Source organism: Crotalus tigris, unplaced genomic scaffold (genome assembly GCF_016545835.1).
Source record: "Crotalus tigris isolate CLP2741 ecotype Arizona unplaced genomic scaffold, ASM1654583v1 scf7180000018691.1937549, whole genome shotgun sequence".
Taxonomy (NCBI): Eukaryota; Metazoa; Chordata; class Lepidosauria; order Squamata; family Viperidae; genus Crotalus; species Crotalus tigris.
Genome location: NW_024097150.1, coordinates 1008527 through 1035244, shown reverse-complemented (window position 1 = coordinate 1035244; position 26718 = coordinate 1008527). Strand labels below are relative to the sequence as shown.

General features: G+C 37.4%; 1 protein-coding gene across 3 annotated transcripts; it reads right to left on the bottom strand.

Moving 5' to 3' along the window:
* Positions 1-2235: 2235 nt before the first annotated feature.
* On the bottom strand, positions 2236-25563 carry LOC120313515 (amine sulfotransferase-like). Of its 3 annotated transcripts, none has more exons than XM_039355493.1 (7): positions 25409-25563; positions 15973-16127; positions 12843-13087; positions 10509-10635; positions 8207-8301; positions 4712-4892; positions 2236-2931 (listed from the first exon to the last, which is right to left on the bottom strand). In XM_039355493.1, the coding sequence occupies exons 2-7, from the start codon at positions 16115-16117 to the stop codon at positions 2738-2740; spliced, it is 987 nt and encodes a 328-aa protein (XP_039211427.1). In that variant the 5' UTR covers positions 16118-16127; positions 25409-25563; the 3' UTR covers positions 2236-2737. The 3 variants fall into 3 exon arrangements, with proteins under 3 accessions (XP_039211427.1, XP_039211428.1, XP_039211429.1); XM_039355494.1 differs by having other exon boundaries at positions 12879-13087; XM_039355495.1 differs by lacking the exons at positions 15973-16127; positions 25409-25563 and adding an exon at positions 13356-13404.
* Between the last annotated feature and the right edge of the window lie 1155 nt (positions 25564-26718).

The following is a 26718-nucleotide window of genomic DNA, read 5'->3' as shown; positions in this document are numbered from 1 at the left end:
ACCCCAATACCAACCTAACTATATGTTTTGCCTACTTCCAGGAGGGCACCTGGTAGGGGGGCTGCCTGTCAAGCCCTCCTGGGCTCGACACAGAAGGGGGGGACAGCCTGGTGACAGAGGAGGAGAACCAGCATGGGATCTAAACAGCTCACCTCCAGCGGCTGCTCTGAATGCTGGAGCAGCAAAGGGACGCCTCTGGACACCATTAGACGCCGCATATGTGCAGATATGCTGCCACGCCTGCGCAGAAGGCCGAGCCACTGAACAGTTGACGAGCGGCGAGCCGGTGCACAGCTGATGAGCAGTAGCCCGCAATTAGGCTTAACAGTCAAGGGCGTCTCAGAGAAGCTCCAAGGGTGGATGAGGTTTCTCTGATTGCTACTGAGTGCTGGTTGGGAGACGAGAAGACGGGGTTGTAGGTTGTTAGGCAGAGCTATAATGTGTGTGTAGCTTAGGATTAAGTGGTGAAGGGTGGGGTAGTAATTGGTGAAGGGTGTGGTAGTAAGTACAAGAGTGTATTTAAACAGAGCTGGGAGGCAGTTGCTCCCAGCGCAAACTTTGTAAAGAACAGAACCTGATTGCTAAGGTCTGTGTGAACGTCATCACTTTACCTCAAGTAAACTGGAGTTTGTTGGATGAAGCTGTTCCTGTGTTTTCCTTTGCCCGCAAGGGTCCGGTAGGAAAGCTGACAATAAGTTCATAATCAAGCTGTGGATGGAATTCCTCCATTTCAGTGGTGAGATACCGTATATGCCAGCGTATAAGGTGACTTGGCATATAAGACAACCCCCATCTTCGGCTCCGAGTTGCATGCCTAGAAAGTCATCTTATACGCCGGAAACTACGTTATTTCTGGCGTATAAGACGACTCGGCATATAAGACAAATTGGCATATAAGATGACCCCCGACTTCGGCGGCAATTTTAATGCTTGCGAAAGTCGTCTTATACACCGGAAAGCACGGTAGTCTTTTACTTTTTTAGAGGAGGCTATATTCACTAACAGTCAACACATACAAACAGTCAGCACTTTTCCACCTCCACAATTACTATTAAGCAACTTCACCACCCAGCTGTTTCAAATCCTTTATCTTTTCACTTTTATCATCATTTGAAGGTCCAACCCAACCTCAGAAAACAAAGAGGAAATGTAATTGCAGTAATAGTTTTGGCCACAGGATGCCCTCAGTAAGCTCTGAAATCTCTTTTCTGACTTCCAATAAAGTTTTTTTTCAAACAATAAAGATTTATCCCTTTAAAAGAATAAGTCCAGCTTAGAAAATAGATATAATAATAAAGTTCTATGATAGGGATTTTTCCAGGGCCCCAAAGTGACAAAAAAGTAGCCAATAAAGAGTTAACATTTTTTCTTTTCTTTTGTTAAAGCTCTTTTCCCAGATAGACAAAGGCAGCTCTTTCAAAACAAGGAAGTAATTCCAGAGGGCTTTTAACAGGAGAGTAGTTAAGCAAAGAGAGAAAGAGGGAAAAAATCTCACCTGCATCATCCACAGTAGTTTCTTAACTCTTAGATGTTCTTTTGACTTTTGGCTGGTGCAAAAGTCAGCCATGTTACTGGTCGATCTTTTCTCTGTCGGCTCTGAGGAGCTGCCTCCTCCCCCCGCGATCGACAAGAGACCTCCTCATCAGTAGTCGCCCCTCCAGGGTGACTTTTCGAACCGATTAAGGGTCTACCGGCAGAGGGAAAGCAGCCAGCAAAGAGAGGAGTCTCTTCGTACAACTGCATACACTGCAACCTGGAACCGGAAACCTGGTCTCCAACCTTTTTGATTTGGCAACCCAGAAAGGGAGGTAGGCACTGCTATTTGTATGTATGCAAATGGACTATGCATATGCACATGCAAAAATGAGTCCTGTGCACGTGTGCACAAATGGGCCACATGTGAATGCATGCACACATGTAAACAGCCACGTGCGAGCACTCCATCTTCCTCCTCATCCTTGAGCTCTTCCAGCTCCAGTTGCTGCTCCTGTCATCAGGCACTGTGACTAACATGGGTGAGGTTCACCTCCTTGGCCAGGTCAGTCCTGGCAGGAGCCTTGGATTCCCCCCAGCACACAGCTTCCTCCTAGTTCCTACCTTGAGCTGACATCTTGTGTCCGGTATCCACAGTAGGGCTCTACGCCTCTCCAGGTTGACCGATTCTGCAGATTCCACCTAATATAAGAACCTGCCCCAGCTAGTCCCTCAAAAAATAAGACTCTTGAATCCATTGAGTTGAATCAAAAGAACTTTTACTGACAGAAAGTGGTTGCAGTAGAGTCACACAGACTCTGAAAGTCCCACACAAAGTGCAAAGCAATTCTTTCATTTTCCCCAATCCCAGCCACCCTGACCAGTCCACTGGCAACCAAGAAGATGGTTTGATAACACTGAGGTACAAGGCAAATAACAGACCACTCTCAGGGCATAACGGCCTTCGAACCTGCCTGGAACCAGCTGGGAGGGAGTGTGCTGCGTCTCCACCTCTCTATTTCCCAAGCATGCAGCAAAAGCGAAAGCATCCCCAAAATGCCAACCTTCTTCCCCCTCCAACAGAATGGCAGGACACATTGTTGGAAAAAGATGGCGTGACCAAAAGCCATGCTTTTTAAGGTTGCTCCATTAAGCAGGGAACAACACTGAGCAGAAAGCAGTATGGACACAATACACATAAGCATATACAGTACATACAGAAAATGCATAGGTGTACTGTAACAGCTTAAACTACATATACATATTATGGCTGTGTTGAACATTTCTGCTCTGCTTCCTCCTGGAGAGGTTCCTGCAGCTTCCCATTCTGAGTAGATTCTATTTCCTTTAGATCCCAGATGAATTTGAGTGGTATATCCTTCATTTGTGCCTGAAGAATTTTGTCAAACCATTCATTTTGTGATACTGTCATAATATTCTTCCAGTCTCCAACAGTTCCTGAGGAAAAAGGAGCAGATTGAAGAATCAATTATTGACCCTAGTCTGTAGTGTGTTCTCCTGAAAAGAGCCCCAGCATTGATGCTGAATCCTCACAGACCTGCCCACCATGATTATCCCACGACTGCCAGTGCTGATCATCATTTTGGCCCTATGTAGCTAGTACAATTTTGGAACCACTATTCTGTCTTCCCACAATATCCAACTGCTACCTTTATTCTCTCATAGCACATTTATTCATCAGGCAGTAAGTAAAAGAGCAGGTTTTAGTCTCAGCAATAGTCACAACTGAGGTTTTCATAGTAATACATTAGTTTTGACATTTTTTCAGCAGAAAGAGGATATATAACATAAGCATGTTAAAATTAAATGGTTCTTTGCTTAACAAAAACAATCAGTTCTTGCACAAGGGGTCACAGAATGGACTCTTACTGCATTATTGGATCTGGAAGCAATATTTCTACTTATATCAAGGCCATGGGACTGCATAACTTAGCATGGCCCAAACAGTTCTATGAATCCCCACATCAGTCCCCAGTAATGGTACGTGAAATAGGATCTGAAAAGATTGTTTCAGCTTACTGGATTACAAACTAATTGGGGATTTATTTTACCCTGGGCTGAATTCAAAGTGCCTCTTTTAGGAACTCTTAGGATTTAAAAGCTGTGAAATTGTATGTCTGTCATGTTTGTGTGATTCTTCAGTTTAACAGTTGTATTCAGTTAATGAGGACGACCTATAATAAATCCTCTAGATTAGCAAGAAATATTAAAGGAAGGGTTAATACTGGCATTCAAATATTTGAGCTGGTTTTCTTTCGCCCACAGTGACTTGTCTCATGAGGGAGAATTTTGAGGCAACCTGTCAGCTGTTGGGCTCTCAATACCTAAAAGGCCCAATGGAGTTGCTCTCTGTAGCAATATGAAAGACAGCTGGGTGACTTTGGGCCAGTCACTCTATCTCAGCCCAACCCACCTCACAGGGTTGTTGTTGTATGGAGAAGACGAGGAAGAAGTATAACGTATGTTTGCTGCCTTGAGTTACTTGTAAAGTAATAAAGGTGGGATCAAAACCTAATAAATAAAAAGCTGCCCTTCTGGAGGAGCAGGGAATCCCTTCAAAGGGGTTGCGGGGCAAAGCAGGGAACAGCCAGCTATTGTTCAGGAACACCATCTCTCTCTCTCTCTCTCTCTCTCTCTCTCTCTCTCTCTCTCTCTCTCTCTCTCTCTCTCTCTCTCTCTCTCTCTCTCTCTCTCTCTCCCTCCTTCCCTCCCTCCCTCTCCCTCTCCCTCTCCCTCTCAATCTCCATCTCCCATTTCTCTCCCTCTCTCTTTCTTTCCTCCAATACAGCCTCATTCAGCCCCCCTTTAAAGCTACATCTCAAGATCTGGAAGATCCAGGGGAAATCCTCTTCAGAAAGAACTGGGCTCTTCTCTACCCAAGCCAAAATGGACCTGCAAGGCCTAGAAAATTGACACCATGTCCTCTCCAGTGACCAATGGGAGATGAGCTAATCCCACCCCCAGGGATAATGTGAGTGCAGAATTTGCCTCTCCTCACAGTAAACTAACATAGATTTTGCCCGCTGAAAAAATGCTCATCGAATACTGGACTAGTTAAGGATGACATAGAGCCACCTCAGGTATATGCTGGGGACAAGAAGATGTCAATGTTTTGAGAATACAAGAAAAAAAGAAGTAGTTCTGAAGCAATTTTGTCCCATGGTGAGCGGCAAAAGAGAAAAAGACCAAAGTTTTGATTTTGTTCTGTCAGTATTACCTTTGCGTATATGTTTCATGTTTGTTATTCTAAACCATTCTTCATATGTATTCACAAAATTTGCCCTAGGATCAGCTTTCATGTTCTTTAATGTAGACATCTCCACAACTTTGTCTACTTCCTGGCTGCTCAGCTCTTTTCCAATAAATTTGCATATTTGAAGTACGGTGCCTCTAGGGTCCTGGAAGAAGAAGTATTTGCTTTTGGAATATTTCTGCAGGAATCTTGTATACCCTTAATTTGGAGTAAGCTCCACTGAACTGAATGGAATTGATTTCTGGGTGAAAGCATTATATAAAATAGCATTAAAGGTTAAAGAAGTATCATTTCTTTATGCAGATAAAGCATCAGTGGAAATGAACAGGATGGAGATCCTCGACAACAGACACTTCCCATTACATCTTCATCAGTTTCAGATGAAACAAGTTATATATATATGTATGTGTGTGTAAATTACTATATGTACTTACATACATACCGTAGATATAAACACACATACATACACATATGTATCTATGTAATGGGACATTTTATATGATATTCTGCTGTTTTTTCTCTATTCTAATAAGCTCAGTGTTAACTTAATGCTTTCTTGGTAGTTTTCTAATAGACGAATACAGATTTCTATATCTTTTTTCTTCAGATCAATAATTATAGGTCTTATTAATATATTTTCAGCTCTGTATTGTATTTTATAGCTTTTGTTATTCATCTAGAAATGTTACAGTGAGTTGGGTACCCTATAAACCAACCCATCAATCAATCAGTATACATCCATTCCCATCATGTTTTTTCCCTTTTGGGAACAAGCAATGTTGTGCAAAGCACAAAAAAGGAATAAGGCAACCAGGAGAGAAAGAAAAAGGAACTATGGTTAAAGCTAAACTAAATCAATACTGTGCATTATACTTTTCCAATCTTATCAGCTTCATCTAACTATCCTTTGTCTTCTTCTGCAAACATTCACTGTTCCTTCATATTTGTTAAGTAATTGATCTTGATTGACATGACTAAATCATTTCAACAAATGTGCTTCTCTTATATAGATTGCTCTCATTTGTATTTCATCCATATTCATTCAGCCCATATTAAATCTTAATGCTAACTCTTCTTGTTTCATCACCTATTTACAGTTCCATTCAACTTTTTATATTTCTCCTGACCAAATCACCATTCCTTTTAACAAAGTGAGCAAAGCATGCTCTTATAGGCAGTCATTTTCATTTTGTTCTTTGACAAATATTCCTTCTTGTCAGTGTACCATAAAATCTCCTACCTTTATACCCATCAGCATTTATACATTTTAAACTTTTTTTCTGCTCTTTAGTTGAATTCTGCTAATTACATGGATTCAAATTTTTCAAAGAGTTTTAAGGATTCAATCCATATTTATATTAATTTTCAAATCAATATTTCTCATTCTACATTTCTTCTAACAATCAATGAGAATCATTTGAGTTATTATCCAATAACACGGCATTGTCTATGTATGTACAGTGTGCATGGTCTACATACCTAAATATAGGAATGTTCAGTCCCTATGAATGTCATCAGAAAAGTAGTTATCATATGTACTAACTTATTATAGGAACATTATAAGGGTTAATCAGTAACACGGTCAAAGTAAACAATCAAAATCCATGTGGTAAAATGGTTACTGGCCCTCTTCTTCCATCACTTATGCTTTGATCACCTTGTGGATTGCAACATACTCTACATGGGGTTGCAGTTGTACAAGCATTAGTGAACAGCCCTTGTTATAACCATATAACTGCATTGGTTTCTAATAAGTTCCCAAGTGTAATTCAGGCTACAGGTATTACCTATAAAACCCTGCTTGATCCAGGTGTTTTAGAGACCTTCCGTCTCTTGAAGTGCCTGTGCTGTGTGATTAGATAGGGCTGGCTCTTTGGGACATTCTGAACAAGTGATGTCATCTGACAGGACTAGGAAAGCTGGCCTTTTTTATCATAGTATTTGCGCCCTGAACCACCATCCTCTTGGAAATTCAGCTCTTCTCAACGTCTTCTGCTGTGAAATGAACTCTAAACACTTGGCTCTTTTCCTAGGCTTGGATTAAGCATTCCCCTTTGTGGGAGAATGATGTGGAAAAGTGTTGTGGAAAACTGCTGCATAACTTATAGAGGAGAAGAGACCACATGGATCAATTAAAAACCATTGTTGACTGCAAAGGAATACTGATCAGCTGTTTGTCAGCAAGCAGAGCATTGGAGGTACTTAAAAGCATGTCTTCTGAATTGATTTGCTTTTTTAAAAATGCCAACAGGTAGCAAAGGCTGCTTGGCAGGTTCTATGTGGTGCCTGCCTGCCTGCCTTAGGGTATATATGTTCTTTCCTTATATAAAATTATTTGGTTTTATTTATTTATTGTTTTTTTAATTCTGTGAATCTACTGTGAGTTCCCCTCCCCCCTACACACACATGTTTAAGGAGCTGATTTTAAAACTCAACACACACAAAAATCTGTATTAGCAGTCAAAAGAAGGTTCAATACTGTCGTGCCCTAGGATTACCCCAAATCAATGCAATCTCGTGGAGGGTCACAATAAGTATTCACTTTAGGTCTGCTACCAGCCTTTCCTAATAGATTAGGTAACCCATCATATCTGATAGGGTGACCTCTGTACTATGCGGATTTTGTCTGTTTACTTCAATGATTAAACTACTGACAAACTTCCATTATGTTAGTATGCATTATAAATTTCACAAAATTCCTAAAATATATTTTTTACAAATATATTAAACAGCTCAAAGGGATGTTGCTTTGTCTTACTCCCCACTCAACCTTGCACTATTCCCTTAGCACTCTTAAGAAAAAGTTCCACACTTGGGTAAAAAATCCATAATTCAATGCTATACCATTTTATTTATATAACTTCTAAATTATCAAATGCACTAATTTACCCCATGCCTCTAATAGCAATGCCACAGTCAATCATAGTTTATTTCCTATAAAATAAAGTTACTGCACTTTTTGTGGAATTTGAAAAGCTGTTTGTTGGCTTGATGCATAGTTCCCTTGTCAAACTCTTAAAGAAGGATGGAAAGAGAACAGGGATAGAAGAATGGTGTGTTCTTGCTGTATCTCCTCTTCAGGAACTTGATCTGTTCAAAAGCTTCAGAACAAAACCGTTTGCCCGTGTCCCTTCTCTACACACTTCTTTCAGGAAAAAAAAAAGCCCTGCTGAATCAGCTCTAATTTTGCTTAGTTGCATAAACAGAGATATTGATTTTCAAATTCTTGGCAAACTCACTGGAATAGTTTATATAGAGTGAAAAAGAAAAACAGGCACGAACTCTTCTTGGAAGAGTGGGAAATGTAAAAGGATGTTCAGAACATTCACAAATGTTCAACCATAGATAAAAATGAATTCTACCCTTCCTTACCTGCATCTCTGTTTGTCGAGGCCTATCCCCTAAATCCTACTTTCCTTGACCAAAGAGTAAGAGGGGAAAAGAAGTGAATAGTCTCACCTGCATTATTTCCTCATAGCACAGGATGAGAATATTGAATTCATTTTGATGTGTATACCAGCCTTTCACATGATCGAAGACCAAACTGCTAGCAACTGTTGATTCAAGCAGAGAATGGAAATAAGAGTGGTAATGCTTAAGTTAATTCTGATTTCTCACATGAGCTATGAGGAAAATATTTCTCTTTTAAATATTATATACACAAAGCCAATGTCAGTAATTCATAATGATTTTGAAGATCACTTCTTTTTAAGCAGCATGCATTATAAAATTAGAATAAGAACTCTTTGAAGGCCCTGTCTTTGGAAATGGAAAACATTGCTAAGGCTACTAACAATATTTTTTGCATTTTAAGGAGTACAGGTGGCCATCAACCATTTATTCAGTGACTGTTTGAATTTATGACAGGGGAATGAAGGGGCTTATGACTCTTGCCCGAATTTATGACTGCTGCCATGCTCCCATGATTGTGTGAACAAACTTCTTGGCAATCCGCCCGCTGCAGTGGCCTCCCCAACTATATTCTTCCCATACTGTCCCACTGGGTCCATGTGGGCTTGGGCCTGCCTCACATTGCACTGGGAGCCACATCCTTCTTCCTACTTCCATCACCGATCAATCACTTGCCATTTTGGTGTTGTAGATCTCCTTCTGGAAGCAGCCACTCCACCAGGTAACCCTCCTACTTAGTAAAGGTCATGTGGCTGTGTCAAGGAAGTGGGCATCATTTTGGAACAGCCCCAATTCATTGCGACCACTCCCAAAATGGTCTCAGCTTCCAAGGCAGAACCAGGAGCTCGAGGGGCTGAGTGGCCTGTTCTCCTTCCCCAGTCCCACACTGAGGAACAAAGCAGGCTGTTTTGCGCCTCAGCCTCTCCCTCTACATTGGAGGTTGCAAGGCAGCCATTTTGGGAGCAGCTTCCATGAATTGTGAGACCTATGAAACGCTGAAGGATAAGAAGCAGAGTGTGGGCCACTTTGGGAGGTCCAGGGCAGAGTGGGGCAGGCTTTGGGAGGCCCAGGGCAGGCCATGAGTGAGTTGTAAATGTGCTGCAGCACAGTCCTGGGCCTGAAGTAGGGTTCCCAGGGCTCCCCCACCCCAGAGACACCCCATGTTCTGCTTAATTACCAACCCTATTGCTTAACACCCAGGGAGAGCAGGGATGGGGTTGTTAAGCAAGGTGATCAGATGGGTACCTCACTTACTGACCATTATGGCTTGTGATCATCACAGTCATAAGTTGAAGAACACCTGCTTAGAAATGGCGATTGTCAGGCAATGGGCCTTTGCTAGGCACCATATCTGAGCTGCAGTGCTTCCTTGTGTCTGACCTGGGAACATCTGAATGTTTGCTTCTCAGATAGATATGGAAAGTGAAGTTTTTGCTGTTCTAGCAAACCTGGCAACTGTTCATGCTTGGCATCTTTGTCCACAAGGAAAATACCTTACTGTTTGCTTTGTAGCTAAGGTTCAAAATGGCTAGCATCTGACAGAATGGAATATACTTCACTTTTCAGAAACTTTTCCTTGCTGTGGGAAGGAAACTGTTCTTTGCTGTCAAGATAGCAACTTAAATCCAGATTCCTTTACGTTCAAGAGAGGCTGACTAAAATACATGGCAATGAAGACAGTTACAATTAATTATGTTGTTGTTGATAGTTGCGAAGTCATGTCTGACCCATCGCGAACCCATGGACAATGTTCCTCCAGGCCTTCCTTCCTCCTACCATCTTCTGGAGTCCATTTAAGCTCATGCCTATTGCTTCACTGACTCCATCCAGCCACCTCATTCTCTGTTGTCCCATTCTTCTATTGCCTTCAATCTTTCTCAGCATTAGGCCCTTCTCCAGTGAGTCCTTACTTTTCCTTAGGTGGCACAATTAATTATAGTCCTGAGTTAAAGAATGATTCAATTGGGATTGTTTTCACTCACCCAAGCCAATTGTTGTTCTGGCCAAGTTCATACCATTACTTTTTGCCTATATTTCCTCTAGTGAACATAGATTCTTATTGCTATGTTGTCTGACATGGACTTTATTTTAATAGAGAGAGGCGGTGGTTCCTGGGTGTTTCATTTTTTCCCCACACAAACCAATGAGAAGCAACTGTGCAAAGTGAGATTTAGCCTGCTGCCTCATTGGAGGGTGAGGACACTTTGGATTCATTAGATCTACAGTTGTCTCTTATTGTTGAAATGCTTCAAACTGAGTGTTGTTGCTTTTAGAAACTCCAAGGGACACACTAGCACACTAGCCCTTTTTGACAGTGTTGTGGTAATTAAAGATTTTATTTCCGACTTACTGTCTCCAGATAAAAACCTTTGCATGAATTCCTCCAAATTAGTTGAATTTTCAACTCCATTGAAACAATTGGAATAATGAAAATAGGACACTAAAATATCTTTTGGATTTCGGTACACGTAAATAACCTGCAAGAATATATATTATATGTAATCTGTAATACTGTAAATACATTTATTTTTAATAAACTGAGGATACATTCTAAAGTACATTGAAAAATGTTCTTATACAATTATATAAATCTTTCTCTTTTCTTGATATAAAGTATATTACACTGCCCCCACATTTTATTCTTATTATCATGTCACGAATTACAGAACACTGAGATATAGAAATTGGCTATAGAGTAATTGGCTATATTAGCAGTGAAACAATAAATAATACCCTAATCAAGGAACTACCAACTTAGACAAACAATCACACTGTTGTTTACAGTAAACAACAGCCTAATTGAGGAACTACCAAGAACAGTCCTAGCAAAACTGACAGGGCAAGCCACTTCTACATAAAGTGGGCAAACCCCATTCCTTTCTAGCACTCAGGATGTTCCCTAGTTGGGTAATGAAATGTCTGCAAGAAAACAACTAACCTCAGAGAGCACCAACGATCCCACAATTAACTCAAAGTTGTCTTGTGTTTTTAATGGGTCAGTCTATCTCAAGATTTTTCATTTAGGTAAAAAAAAATCTTTTTTAAAAAAAGGCAAATTGCTAAATACAATTTCATCATCTTGTTCAATTAAAGATCTGCACTTTATCTTGCTTTCTGCAGAGAATAAGGGAAAAAGTCTTAACAGAGTTGGAAGGGATCTTGGAGGTCTTCCAGTCCAAACTCCTGCTCAAGTAGGAGACCCTATACCATTTCAGACAAATGGTTGTCCAGTCTCATCTTAAAAACCTCCAATGTTGGAGCACCCACAACTTCTGGAAGCAAGTTATTCTACTGATTAATTGTTCTAACTGTCAGGAAATTTCTCCTTAGTTCTAGGTTGCTTCTCTCCTTGATCAGTTTCTATCCATTGCTTCTTATCCTGCCTTTGGAGAATAGGTTGACCCCCTCTTCTTTGTGGCAGCCCCTCAAATATTAGGACACTGCTACCATGTTCTTAGTCTTCTTAGTCCTTCTCTTCGCTAGACTGACTAGACATACCCAGTTCCTGCAACAGTTCTTCATATGTTTTAACCTCCAGCCCCATAATCATCTTTATTACTCTTCTCCGCACTCTTTCTAAAGTTTCAACATCTTTTTTATGTTGTGGGGTCCAAATCTGGATGCAATATTACCAGTGTGGTTTTACCAGATCTTGTATTTCAGTGCTATAAACATACAGCTTGATCAAGAAACCACATTTGAGGGCAACCCAAGGGACTCTATGAAGGCTCTAGCCTGATGGCTCCTGAAAAGCCCTCAAAAGCTTTGATGCTTTCCACTTGCCTTTCCTTGAACTCTGCTTTTTCTCAGCATCTCTTGGACCCAATGACAGGGATACTTCTTCCTTAGACTTCTCATTGGGTAGCAATAATTCTGGTTCCTGAGAGCTATTGCCTTGCTTCTGTTTTTATTCCCACTTTGGTTTATGACAGGGATAGATTTCTCTTGCGTTCAATGTTCATTTAGTACAGTGTTTCTCAACCTTGACAATTTTAAGGCATGTGGACTTCAACTCCCAGAATTCCACTGCCAGCAATGCTGGCTGTGGAATTCTGGGAGTTGAAGTCCACATGCCTTAAAATTGTCAAGGTTGAGAAACACTGATTTAGTAGGTATTCATCTGGTTGTGGACTCTGTTCCTATATCACCTACGCCTTGTTTTCCCCTATTTGATTTTGGTTTATCATTTGGTGTATAGCAAAATGGAATTTTTCTGTTCTAATTGTAGATTATGCCATTTTTTGTATAGGTTATCATTAAAAACAAGCATGAAAAATCATTTGTGAAATTTCATTTCCAATTAGCTCAGACGGGGCCATCACGTCAAATAATGGAATCCTTAATGACTCAGTACCTTGAGAAAGAATGGGCATGACCCCCAATCAAATTATGCTTCACTATAAAACTTAGAAGTTTTGTCTTTTAAGAATTTGCTCAATTCGTGTGGACTCCTGGCTTTTTTTCTCACATAGATAAAAGTTAATACTGCTTTATTACAGTTCATTTTCTCCTATAAGCTGTTCTCTAGTGTTCCTTCCTAGTTTTCTCCTATATGAATATAAACATGCATATATGTTTATGTATACACACACACACACACACACACACACATATATATATATATACACATATAAATATAATATACATATACATATACATTCCTTGTATTTTTTAGCTAACTCACTATTATAGTTAGAATAGAGTAACAAGATTGGCCTACTTTTCCCTTTTTGGCCCTCAGTTTCTTGGGAAATAAGTAATATGGCAGATGTGACATAATGACACGAGGTGATGGCAGCTGGCTCATATCCACATTGTAGAAGTTGTATTCTATGAATGCACACCGTTGTGCTATGGAAATATTTTCTGTTCCATTCCGATGGCCTTCATACAAAATCAAGCATACAATATTCTGGACCCAAATAGTTCCTAAAAATGAAAATCAACTTGTTTTAAACTCCAGGAAATTATCTAGGTATCACATTACATATATCACCAAAGTTGAAGAAATAACTTGAGTTTGGTCTGATTTCAAGTGTAGAAATCAATTAACACCAAGAGTGGAATAACTCATATAGGATCTGTCAGCAGAATAAACTTATTATAATTTTAAGCATATTCTATGCTGTCAGACTTATTTTCAAGTGAATTCTGGGATTCTCCTCATCACAGAAATAGAATGTAACTTATCACATACTCATGCAACACCTACAGCAGGGTTTTTCAACCTTTTCACCCATTGTACCACTTTTAGGATATGGCAACATCTGAGTACCAACAGTCGCCCAGCAAGGTGTCAAAAACTTGATGACTAAAAAAAAAAGGAAAAAAGTGATAAAGTACAGGTAGTCCTCGATTTACAACAGTTTGCTTAGTGACTGTTCAAAGTTACTATTGTGTTCTGAGCCTGCAAATGCAGGCTCGGGACATTGCAAGGCTCCCGGGCAATTGCAGAAGCTTCCCGGGACCAGACTGAGTGGCGTCGGCCGAGCGCGCATGCGCAAGGCACAAAAAGTGCCTAGAAATGTTGCCATCTTGTCCGGGGATTGGGAACCTATAAAAGGAGGCCTGCGTGCCTTTGCGCATTGTTGTTGGAGTTGGAAATAAGCACAATAAAGAGCTGTTTCAGAGACATGCGTATTCTTCATTCGCCACGGCTCCCAGGACTTAACAGTTACAACAGTTTGCTTAGTGACTGTTCAAAGTTACAATGGCACTGAAAAAAGTGCCCCCCAAGCCACAGCCAAGCAAGACACCTGCCTGCCAACGCAGCGGTGTTCTTCCTCCTGTCCAAGGTTTTCATTGTTGTGAGCATTACTGTTGAGGATTGGCAGTGAGGGGGGGGGGTGTTTGGTTTTTATTCACCCCGTCATCTGGGTGGTTGTAGCAGGTTTTGGTCACTTCACATGACTCTGGGACACTGTGAGCGTCATAAATATGAATCAGTTGCCAAGCATCTGAATGTAAATCACCAGACCCTGGAAATGCTGCAACATTCCAGCTGATCGGTGCTTCTTCTGGGCTTAGCAGAAGCGCCAGGATCAGTGTTGCTTTCCGGATGATTTGTGCTTCTTCAGGGCTCAGCAGAAGCACCAGGATCAGTGGTGAGCTCCAGCTGGAGCCTGGCGCTGATCCTGGCGCTTCCACTGAACCCTGATAGCCCCGAAGAAGTGCTGATCACCTGGAAAACGGCAGTGATCCTGGCGATTCCACTGAGCCTGACAGCCCTGCAGCTCCAGCCATCTCTCGCTCAGGCTTGTGCGGTGCTGCCACCAGTTCAGCTCATTCCCCTCCCCTGCCACCACTTTTCTAGGATGGTCACATACTACCTGCCAGGCGCCAATGTACCATAGGTGGTACCCGTACCACTGGTTGACAAGCCCTGACCTAGAGAGAAAACTCACTTAAAATCTAGAAATGTTACATTTGATATTTAGAAATGTCTTAAAGCAAGCAAGGATAGTATTTGATTATATTGTGAGTTGTATGAAATAGACAATGGTTCTGAAGTTCTAGACTGAGAGTTTTAGGATATCCAACCTATGTCTCCATATGTACTAAATTCTAAACTCTGGGCCTTATATTTGTCCCTTGTTGGAGTAGGAAGGAATTCATTTAATAATAGAGGTATCATTTTTTGCTATTTCTAGATCTCTTCTTCCAAGGGTTCCTCATTAAGGAAGGAAGGAAGGAAGGAAGGAAGGAAGGAAGGAAGGAAGGAAGGAAGGAAGGAAAGAAAGAAAGAAAGAAAGAAAGAAAGAAAGAAAGAAAGAAAGAAAGAAAGAAAGAAAGAAAGAAAGAGAATGGCAGGTGGCATTACGGAAGTGCAACCTCATGATGTTCCATAGATACATTCTTTCCTTCTTCCTAGCTCTAGAGCTCTTGAGAAAGAAAGGAGCTTGGAAATTGTTCTATCAAAGCCACAGCATACAGAATTCTCCAAATTCTTAAAAAATCAAAGGGGGAGAGAGAGAACCATGCAGTCAATGAGGTCTGTTCTGTGAGTAAGGCTTTAATAAGAAATGCCTGGTCTCAATGATACAGACCAAGTTCCAAAATAAAGGCATTCATTTATAAAGAGCAGAACTAATAAAGACTACAACCACATGTACAAAATTCCAAACTAAATCAACATAATCAGTGCAATATATCTATTCACAAGTTAGAAATGTGGCATGAGAAAGGTCCATCTCCTGCTTGGATGGAATCCAGCATTTTTCCCTACCTCTTCTTTCAAAAAACCCAAACCAGAGAAAAAAGTTTTCAGAAAAACTATTCTTGCAATTCTTCTGTCTAAAAAGCCCTTGAATACAAAACAAAAAGCTATCATGACCTTTTTTTTCTAGGTGATAGATGTGAGTCAGAGTATGGAGGAAGTGGTGGGGTGAATAGTAAAGAGCACCAAGTTATAGTATAGAAAAAGTTCCTTCTTTCTCTTGGGTCAAAGCAGGGGAAGAAAGAGTTAAATCATTTCTTTCTGGGTGGGGTTTCCAAGTAAGGGGATCCTTACTTGGTTGCAATACTTTCAAAGCATGCTGTAAACAAGATCCTAATTATGCAGAATTCCCTTGCTTAGTAAAGGATACCAACATGCTCTTAGCTCCACTAATTCCAGATTTATTATTATTATTATTATTATTTTTAAAAAGCCCTTTTAGCAGTTCTATTAACTTTTGATAATTGCAGAATGATTCCCAACAAGAAGGCTTACTTAGAACATAAAGAGGGGCAGAATGAAACTTCCCAAAGAGAAAGTTTAGTTACAGTATGAAATTCAAATATACATTTCTCATATCATATTACATAATTCTTACCAGATTTTGGATAAGTGACTATGAATATATCACTGTCTCTGACTTCAAAATCTTCTACTGACTCAAGAAGGTCAAATTTCATTATTTCTGTTGATACATTATATCCTTTATAGTTGAATAGTTCTGCATGTGATGCACTTTCCATAATAATATGGCTGCAATAAAAGAGAAATTAGGTTTTTTTCCCTCTTTAATGTTAGCAGCATAAGCAGAGTGTTGGGATCTCTCACTTCATAAGCCCTTTGTTTCAATAATTCACACTTAGCAGTGATGATCCCCAAGAGAAAACAAACTGGAAAAATTCAGATTTTTTTTTCTACAACTGTTAAAACAGGAACTCAAAACATTACATTTATGGTCTTCAACATTATCAAGAGAAAAACAAGGAAGATGAAATTTTTATAGCTGTTATATATTCCCAGGAGATGGAGAAACCTTTTGAACTTAATTTAACAAAAAGTAATAAAAATATCATGTTGGTAGTACCATTCTTTGATGGAAAGAAAAGAGGAATTTTAAAGTGTTCCGCAGAATTTAGTGGAGACTGATGTTAAAAATGTTCTAGGAGATCATGCAATTTAGAAAGCCCAGTGTTTATTTTCTTATTGTAATGTCCATGGAGTTTCTAAATCATGATGTTTGTCCCAAAGGTCCTGTTCAAAAGGCAAATGGACTTCCTTAGTTTTTTTCTTTGAAAACATTTTGCTTCTCCTCCAAGAAACGTTTTCAAGAAAAAACAAAGAAAGACCTCCCTTTTTGCCTTTGTCAAATTATTTTAACAGGGTGCAATTATTCTTGAAAAATGTTATATTTTTTTTAATTAATTGTACCATTTAACTTTAACATTTTAATTTTTCTATACTGTTTTATATTTTGATGCTTTATTCTACATCAACCAGAATCCTTCTCTGAGAGAGATGGGCAGTTCAGAAATGTGAATTATAAATGAACAAGCCTTGGTATAAGAGAATTTTCTCTCTTTTTCTTTCTGTCATATGTTCACTCAGCAACCATTCCTTTTCAGACCTGGTTGTTGGAAAGGAACTCTGTTACTAAATTAGTTGGTAAATAAGTACTCCTTGTTTACATTGTATGAGATCAGTGTTAGTCTGGATAGTAAAAAAACAGGCATCTGATAGCATCTTTCCAGATTAAAACTTTTTATTAGAAAGCACAGACTTTTGTTAGAAGCTTATTAGCTTCTGACTCCTTCTGATTCCTAGTTTATAGTAATTACAAATATAGTTGTACATAGCTAGTTGATATTCTAATAATTTTATAAAGATTTTATTGGGTTTTTTTCATAAATATATGTTAATTTTTCCAATCAACGGTTTGGCAGAGAATGAGATGGCCATGAGAGGCTGGATCTCCAGCCTCTCAGTTTGGTTTCGCTTCACCTACCATCTCTTAAAGGGATGGAAAGTTGCCCTGGAGGGGTAACGAAGAAAGAGGGATGTTTCAGGAGCTTAGATTTGGTGGTGACCAGTCTGGGTGGACTGAAGCACCCTCTAAAGGAGCAGAAGAAAGGCTGCCAGGAAAGCCGAGGAAGCTCAAGTTGTCTATAGCTGGAAGAGAAGCTATGAAAAACAGTTGATCTCCAACAACATGCTGTGTCTGGGTGAGTTGAAGTCTTTTCCTTCTCCTTGTGATTGAAAATGTTGAGACCCTGAAAGGGAGAACTTGAAAAAGTAAAGACCCCCAGAGAGACTTTTGAAGCGGCAATTTAACATTAAGGAGAAATATTGAGTTCGGAGTGTGGAGACTGATAAATAAGCCGAGGAGGACACCTAGTGGCGAAAAACAAGAAATAAAAACAAAGTGACCTTGAGAAACTTGAGAACAAAACAAAGCCTTGGTTTGAGATAACAAGTGAAAAGGCTGTTTATAGCTATGCTTGTTGACATTGGCTAAAAACCAAATAGAAATTCTCTTGAAAAAAAAGAACATTTTAGATGCAAGAAAGGACTGGAGGAGGTGGATTTGCCTCACAACAGCTGATTCCTGTTTATGCTTTGGATATAGGTTTAAGACTGTGAGCCACAAAATGAGTATATCTAATATTTCCAGACTTCCAAAGAAAATCTCATCAGTGCCCTCTGTCGTACAAGCCAGCCCAACAACTCAGAGTTTTGTTGGTACATTGCTACAGTGTGACAAAGCAAGCACGGCTCAAGATGAAACACAGGCCTCATTAAAATTAATTCAAGAAATCTTGCAGAAAAACCATGAGGAAACGCAAAGTAAACTGAAGAAAGTAAGCGAAGAAATTCTGGATATAAAGGCACAGTTTGAAGTCCAAAATCAAAAGATCATTAAAAATGAACAGAAAATCCAGGAAGTGGAAAATAAAACTGAGGACATTGATAAAAAGGTGGAAATGTTATTGCAAAAGAATGAAGGAGTGGAACAAACAAATCAAGAGCTAAAACGGGATATGGCAACGGTAGAAATGAGAGAAGTGGAACATTATTTGAGATTTCAAAATACTCCTGAAGATAGTGAAGAAAATATAGAAATGGTGATCATTGAGTTGTTGGCAGAACTTTTAAATGCAGACAGAGCAGCTATCCAGAATGAGACGGATCAAATATTCTGCATGAATTCAAGCTATGCAAGAAAAAACAGACTACCAAGAGAAGTGCATGTGAGGTTCATGAAGAAATCAACAAGAGATGAAGTACTGAGAAAAGGGAGAGAGGAACCATTACAATATAAAAATAAAGAAATTGTGGTCCTAAAACAGATGCCCAAGAGAGTAAGGGATACCCGGAGACACTACCATTTTATAACTACAAAGTTGATTGCCAAAGGCATAAATTTCAGAAGGCTAATGTCAGAAGGCATTTTAATAAACTGGAATAATACAAGACATTGACTGGATTCAATATGGAAAGCAGAGGACTTTGAAGTAAGAAATAGAGCAATTTTGGATGAAGGACTGCATCAACAACAAGGGGATAAGCAGATGGGAGAGACGGTCCAAGGAGTAATGGCACAAGCAGAACAACAGAAGGAGGAAGGTGAACAAACAGGTGAAGGAGAAGGAACTGCCAGAGAACAAAGGGCTACAAGATCGACTAGACCAAAATATAAGTAATGAAAGAGGAAATGGAGAAAAAAAATGATTTTTTTTCAGTAAACGTAAATGGACTAAACTCCCCATCAAAAAGAAATAAAATTTTTAGAAAATTTCAGAAATTAAATATAGATATAATCTGTTTACAAGAGACACACATAAAGAAAACAACATTACAAACTGTTGGAATACCCGAAAATGGGGAAGCTTCATTACACATCAGCACAACAAAAGAAACGAGGGGTGGCTGTATACGTTAAAGAGACAATAGATTCTAAATTATTATACTCAGATGAAGAAGGAAGAATTGTAATGGTTAAAATATATTTACATCAAAAAGAAATACTGTTAGTGGCAATTTATGCCCCAAATGACAATCAAGAACTATTTTATCAAAGATTACACAGGAAACTAATAGAAATGGAATACCAAAATATATGTTTAATACGAGACTTTAGTGTGATAGTAGATAGAACAATGGATTACAAAAATAGCAAAACAGAAAAACCCGTAATAAGAAGACTACCCAAGACATTTTTTGATATGGCAGAAGAAATTGGAATACAAGATCTCTGGAGAGAAATCAATCCTCAAACCCGACAATATACTTTTTACTCAAATAGCCATAAATCTTGGTCAAGAATTGACATGATTTGGATGACTTCTGAATTAAGGATGGATATACAGGAAATTGAGATAGAAATAGGCACATGGGCAGATCATAATCCTTTAAAAGTGACATGGAAAGGAATACAAAAAAATCAAGATATATTTTACATCAATCTATACTAAAAGACAAACAATTCATAGAGTTGGTGAAAAGAGAAATGGAATTCTTCTTTAAAGAAAATAAAGAAGATACATCACTACAAAAATTATGGGACACAACTAAAGTGTATTTTAGAGGTATAGCTATAATGTATATGGCAAAGAAAAATAAACAAAAAAGCCAGCAATATTTATTATTAAAAGAAAAGTTTAGAAAATTAGAGACAGAATTACAACAAAACCCACAGAAAAAGACATTGAAAAAAAGAAATGGAAATAATAAAACATAAGCTGAATTTGTTGGACTCAGAAAAGTTGGCGGAACAAATAAAGAGAGCAAAACAAAATTTCTTCAAAAATGCTAATAAGCCAGGAAAATGGCTAGCTTAAAAAACAGCGACGCAAAACTGAATAGGGGAGAAAGAGCAGATCTCCCAGCCGTCCATGGTGGCTGCATCACTGGGGGGCCCTGAAAAGGGCCAAAAATCGCCCCGGAGAGGCAACCAGCAAAGAGGGGCTTTTGCTGGATCACAGGAGAGCAGCAACTTTCCTGTGAGACCTGGCATTTCCTCCAAACCGGCGGACATAGAAATATGGCTCGTCCCTAGGCTGCTAACAGCTGAAGTCACATTAACATCTGGTAACTTCAAAGCAGCATGGAAAGGATTGGGTGAGATCTGCCTCTCTTACATCCTAATTACTTAATTTCCTGCATAAGCTGCTAAAGTACTTTCTCCCCTGTGGTGAGGGAAGGGGGATTTTAGCCCTCCCTCCAGAAACAGTGGTTATCAACCACTTGGGAGTCTAAAACGTTGGGAAAAATACTGGGATCCTAACTGGAAATTCTATTTTTTAAAACTGGTGGATTATAAGACTTGTAATTTTATGTTCTCTATTTTTTCTTCTTCTCTGATTTTAACTCTAACTATTATTGAAGATTTGGGTTCTTTTTCTCCCCTTAAAAAATAGGGGGAAAAGAAAACTGAAAACATCTAACTAACTCTGAGATGACATTTGCGGGCTAAATTTGAGACTCTAACCTGCTATTCTTTAAGATAGACTTGTTGATTGCCTTAAAAACAGATAAGATACAAAGAAATCTTGAAGCACCATCTGCAAGAAACTCAGCTCAGCTTTTTACTTGGTGGTTGTAAGTTTTTTGTTTAGTTTAATATATGACAATGGAAGAAGAACAGGAATGGATTTCTCCCACAGAGGAAGTACAGGAACAAATTCTTTATATGTTAAAAGCAATTATCCAAACTCTCCGTATGCAAGCTCAAACTATGACTTCAACTAAAGAATCATCTATACAGAATTCTATAGAGAAGGGAAAACAATCAAATGTTATGACAGAAGACTTAGTTACTCAACATGTAAAAACTGTGGAAAGCATGGGAAGGAAGCTGATAATAGAGAACAAGGAAAGGACTTTTCTTATAAACCAGAAGGAATTTGAAGACAAAAAAGAAAAACAGATGAAAAACAAGATAAATACTTTGGGAAAACCAGCTAGTACTCTTAAGAAAACAGCAACTGAATGCCTTTATCAATATCAAACGATAGTTACAACAATAAAAGGAGATCTTTTTGATGATTTAAAAGCGAAGATATGAAAGATGATTTGACAGAGGAAAAAAGCTAGAATTAGACTGAAAGGGATTGGGGTTTTGATCTATATATGAGATCTAAATAGAATATATTTAAATGGATAGAATATGTATTTTGAATATAAGATATTGTAATGATTTGAGATAAAAAATTGGATTTATAAAATCTAGAAATATAAATATCGAAATAAGAATATTATATTGTCTTATTAGTTTGTTAAGATATATGATAGATTTTACATATAAGGTCTGTATTTTAAATATTAGATCATATAAGGAATTGTGATAAAGGAATCGTATTTACTTAAATTTTGGAAAAAAGATAAATATTAAATGTTAAATTAAAATATTAAGGGAAAATCAATTACCAGGTTACTGATTTGCTAAAAGTTTGAATGTTTATAGATAACTAAGACTTGAATTTAAGATATTGTCATGAGTTGAGACACGGGTTAAATAAAACTTAGAAGTATAAATATTAATAATTAAATTCGTATATTAGCTTGTGGTATAAATGCTGATGGTTTATTTATTTATTTATTTTTCTCTTTTTCTGGAAAGGAAGAAAGGAAAGAAGTAGAAAAAGGAAAAGAAAAGAAAAATTATTAGCCCTAAATATGAGATAGGAGACTGAAAAATTGGGATCATTTAAAATCTGGAAATGATAAAGATTAAATATTAAATTTAAACATTAATGCAAAATTAAAGTTAAGAAAAACTTATTATGTTATTGTCTAAAAAATGGAATGTCAAATTAATTAAGATATGTATAGACTGAAGATTATTGATGAATATTAGAAAGGTATTTTTTGTTTGATTGATAGAATAACAACTGTATTGATCTGAATATGATAGTAGATCTTATGGGGGAAAGAGAGGGAATTTGTTGTTGTAATACTTTGAGATTTGTACTGATGATATTTAAATGTAATGGAATTAAAATGCTCAACCGCCATGCTACTTTTCAAATATGTAAATGCAATATTGGAAAATTAATAAAAAACTTGGACATAAAAAAGCTTAAAAAACAGAAAGAGAAGAAAATAATACATAATTTAGTAGATGGGAAAGGTTGTTTACAATTTAAAAAGGAAGAAATAAAAAAGATAATTAAGGAATATTATAAGGAATTGTATGGTAAATAGGAGGCTGCAAGAGAGAGAATTGCTCAATACCTAGAAGAAAGTAAATTGCCAAAAATTCCAGAGACATTTAAAACTATGTTAGAAGAAAGAATAACAATGATGGAGATATTAGAGGCTATAAAATGACAAAAAAATGGGAAAACACCAGGCCCAGATGGGCTACCGGTGGAACTTTATAAAAATCTACAAGATACATTAAGCAAACCACTGAAATATGTTTGTAATGGACTATTGTTAGAGGCCAAACTTCCAAATACATGGATAGAAGCAAATATTACTTTGATGCCAAAAGAAGATTCAGACTTGACGTATATTAAGAACTATAGACCAATTTCATTACTGAATGTGGATTACAAAATTTTTACTTCAATAATGGCAGAGAGATTGAAAAAATACTTAGTTGAATTTATACATCCAGATCAAAATGGCTTTTTACCGAAGAGACAAATTAAAAACAATTTAAGGGTGATAATGGATGTATTAGAATACTATGAATTACATCCAGGGAAACAACTAGCATTAGTGTTTTTAGACGCCCAAAAGGCGTTTGATAACATTTCCTGGCAATTTATGGTTCAGCAATTGCAAATAATGGATTTTGGAAAGAATTTTACAAATATGATAAAAACAATATATAGCAATCAGACAGCAAAAGTGATAGTGAATGGAGATGAGAGCTTTGAGATAAGAAAAGGTACGAGACAAGGGTGTCCACTATCTCCATTATTATTTATCTTTACTTTGGAAGTGTTAAATAGAAGAATAAGACAGGACACAGAAATTAAAGGATTGAAAATAAAAGATGAAACATATAAGTTACAAGCATTTGCTGATGAATTAGTGTTTATCTTGGAAGAACCTTTAGAGATGATTCCTAAACTATGGGGAAAGATAGAAGAGTATGGAGAAATGGCAGGATTAAAAATAAATAAAGAAAAAACTAAAGTAATAGTTAAGACTCAAGATAAACACAAAAGGCAAATACTAGAGAAAACAGAGGTACAAATATTGAAAAAAGTTAAATATTTAGGTATTCATCTTTTGGCTAAGTGTTCGTCAATAAAAGAAGACAATTATACAAAACTATTGAAGCAAATAAAGCTAGACTTGGAAAGATGGAAAAATCTGCAGCTTTCAATATTGAGAAAAATTGCTACAGTAAAAATGAATGTATTGCCAAAGATTTTATTTCTATTTCAAACGATTCCGATAAAACTTGAAAGAAAATTCTTTCAAGATTTAAATTCATTAATTTTGAACTTTATTTGGCAGGGGGAGAAAGCTAGAACTAAGATGAAAACATTACAAGATGCTAAGGAAAATGGAGGCTTTGGGTTGCCGGAATGGACGTTGTATGCCAAGCATCTGTGTTAACATGGGTGAAAGAGTGGATAACACTTAGAAATAAAAGGTTGTTGTATCTAGAGGGACATGATTTACAATTGGGGTAAATCGTTTCTTATGGTATGGGAAAAACAGAGTCCATAAGTACTTTCAAAATCATTTTATAAGAAATGCCTTGTCAACAGTATGGGAAAAAATTAAAGCTAAAATATATCTAAAAATTGAATTTATCAGGGTGGTTATCAACGATGGAGGCATTTATACAGTACATCCGAACTTGGTAGGCTTTGAAAAAAATATGGACATATAGAGATATTCTAAATATTGATGGGAAATTAAAATCTAAACAAGAACTGGAAAATCAGGGAATTAACTTGTCCTGGTGGGCACATTTAAAGATACAAAGTAGATATGAAAAAGATGTAAAAATGTATGGATTTTATAAGGATCAAACTGTGTTTGATAAGATTTTGTTAACCTCAAATGAGAAACTAATTAAGAAAATGTATAACTTTTTGTTAATTTTGGATATGGAAAGTGAAGAAGTGAAGGAAACAGTGATAAGATGGGCGAAAAACTTTGGCTATAATATAATTAGAAAAATGGCAACTGTTATGGGAGAGAAACTACAAACTAACAATGTCAACTTCATATAAAGAAAATCTGTATAAAATGTTTTACAGATGGCACCTGCCACCAGCAAGGTTAGCAAAAATGTTTGAAAATATGTCAGATAGATGTTGGAAATGTAAACATAACATAGGCACGTACTATCACATTTGGTGGACATGTGGCAAGGCTAAGGCCTATTGGAGAAAGATACATATGTGGTTAGAAAAAATATTGGGTGAAGAAGTTGAATTTAAACCTGAACTTTTTTTACTAGGTATTATGCCTGAAAAGACTAATAAGCAGAAATTATATTTAATCTTACACATCACCACAGCAGCGAGAATAATTTTTGCACAATACTGGAAGAATGAAGGATTGCCATCAGAAGAAGAAATAATCAGGAAAATATTGGAATGTGCAGAGATGGACAGATTAGCTATGAGGTTGAAAGATAAAGAAGATACAGACTATTATCAAACTTGGGACTTATTTTATTGTTGGCTAGAGGAAAGAATGAAGGATTAGGAATTGAACATGTATTAGCATAGCTAATTCCAGACTAATGATTTTATTAGATGGCTATATGCATGCCTCTTTAATCATACATTTTAATAGCACTGATCAGTTTAATATTCTGGTTAATATATGAAATCAAACTGGTTTAATCCTAAACAAATGTATGAATTTTCTGATCGTTGCATCAATGTGACTGCTTTTAAAAAACAAAATAATGTATGTGCTATACCTGTTAGCAGTAAAATGTCACAGAACTACTTTAAAATAAAGCTTAAAATTATTAATTTAACATCTTAATCAAACATTTTCTAATAAACTACTATAATCTATCCTAGTGCTAGGAACAAATATTTAAGAATTACCTTTATGATTCTTTCTCGCTGGTTATTGAATATCTCTTTCAGAAATAAAGCACCGAACAGAGCAGAAGGAAAATGACTCTTCTGAAATTTAGAAGCAGGCTTTTATCTGTTGATTATGGAAAAATGCATGGGGAGTGGTCCTTTTTTTTGAAGGGTTTGAACTCTAGACTGTTAATAGTTAAACACTAACCTCAGAAAGCAAACGTATATTGCACAATCACTTCATAAACAAACTTTTTTGCAATCCAGAATTAACTTTATAAAGCCAGTGGTGGAATTCAGCCAGTTTGCACCAGTTTGGCAGAACCGGTAGCTAATTTTTTGATGCCCAGGCCCAGAATGGACTTCCGGAAGTGGCATCCTCACAGAGAACTAGTTGTTCACATATTTGAATCCACCACATTTAGATCATGAACTAAAGTGAGAGATCTAGAAATAATTAACAATTAAATCAGGATTGGAAGATATGGGGGGACATCTATAGTTGCTAATATTCTGCTTTAGTTATGTGCCCTTCTTTCCACTTTTTATACTTGTTCCTATTATCTTTCAATTTATCAGAGAGTTCTTTATGCAGCCATGCTGGTTTCTTTTAAGAGCTATTATTTTTCTTCTTTGTTGGTATTGTGCTAGACTGGTTATTTTAAAAAAAAAAAAAATCCCAAGCTTCTTGTTTTCTCCTTGAGGATTCTCATCCATGGAATCCCTCCCAAGCCCTCTCTAAGTTTATTAAAATTATCTCTCTTAAAGTCCAAGACTCTAGTTTGACTGTGTTCTATTGTTATGTGCTTCCTATGTACCTTAGTTAGCTGACTAGCAAAAAGTTCATCTATTTCCCCTGTGTGGTTGGGTGGCCTATAGTATACACCTATGGCAATGTCATTTTTTTTCCCTTTTATATTGACCCAAATGCATTCAAGACAGTTTTCATCATTGTTGTGCCCTATTTCTGTAGATATGTAGTTATTTCTTATATAGAGAGCAACTCCGCCTCTTCTTTTATTTGGTCTGTTTCTTTTAAACAATTGAAATCCCTCTAGCTGAGTGTTCCATTTGTGGGTTTTATCCCACCATGTCTCCATAATGACAACTATATCATATCTGCCCTCATTTACCTGAATTTCTAGTTCACCTTGTTTACTGTTCATACTCTGGGCATTGGTGTATAGACATTTGAGTTCTTAATGACTGACACCTATGTGTTAGTCCACTTTCTTCGACACTCGCTATTAAAAGCTTGATTTTGCTTGATAGCAAGGTTGATATTCTTGTCCACACACACATCTATATTACATGCACTGCTAACCCTG

Coding starts and splice junctions, on each gene's coding strand:
- LOC120313515 (XM_039355493.1), bottom strand. CDS start 16,117: ATGGAAAGTGCATCACATGCAGAACTATTCAACTATAAAGGATATAAT. Junction 10,636..12,842: donor ACTCTATTCTAACTATAATA/GTGAGTTAGCTA, acceptor ATATTCTTGCAG/GTTATTTACGTGTACCGAAA. Junction 2,932..4,711: donor CATGAAACATATACGCAAAG/GTAATACTGACA, acceptor CTTTTTCCTCAG/GAACTGTTGGAGACTGGAAG.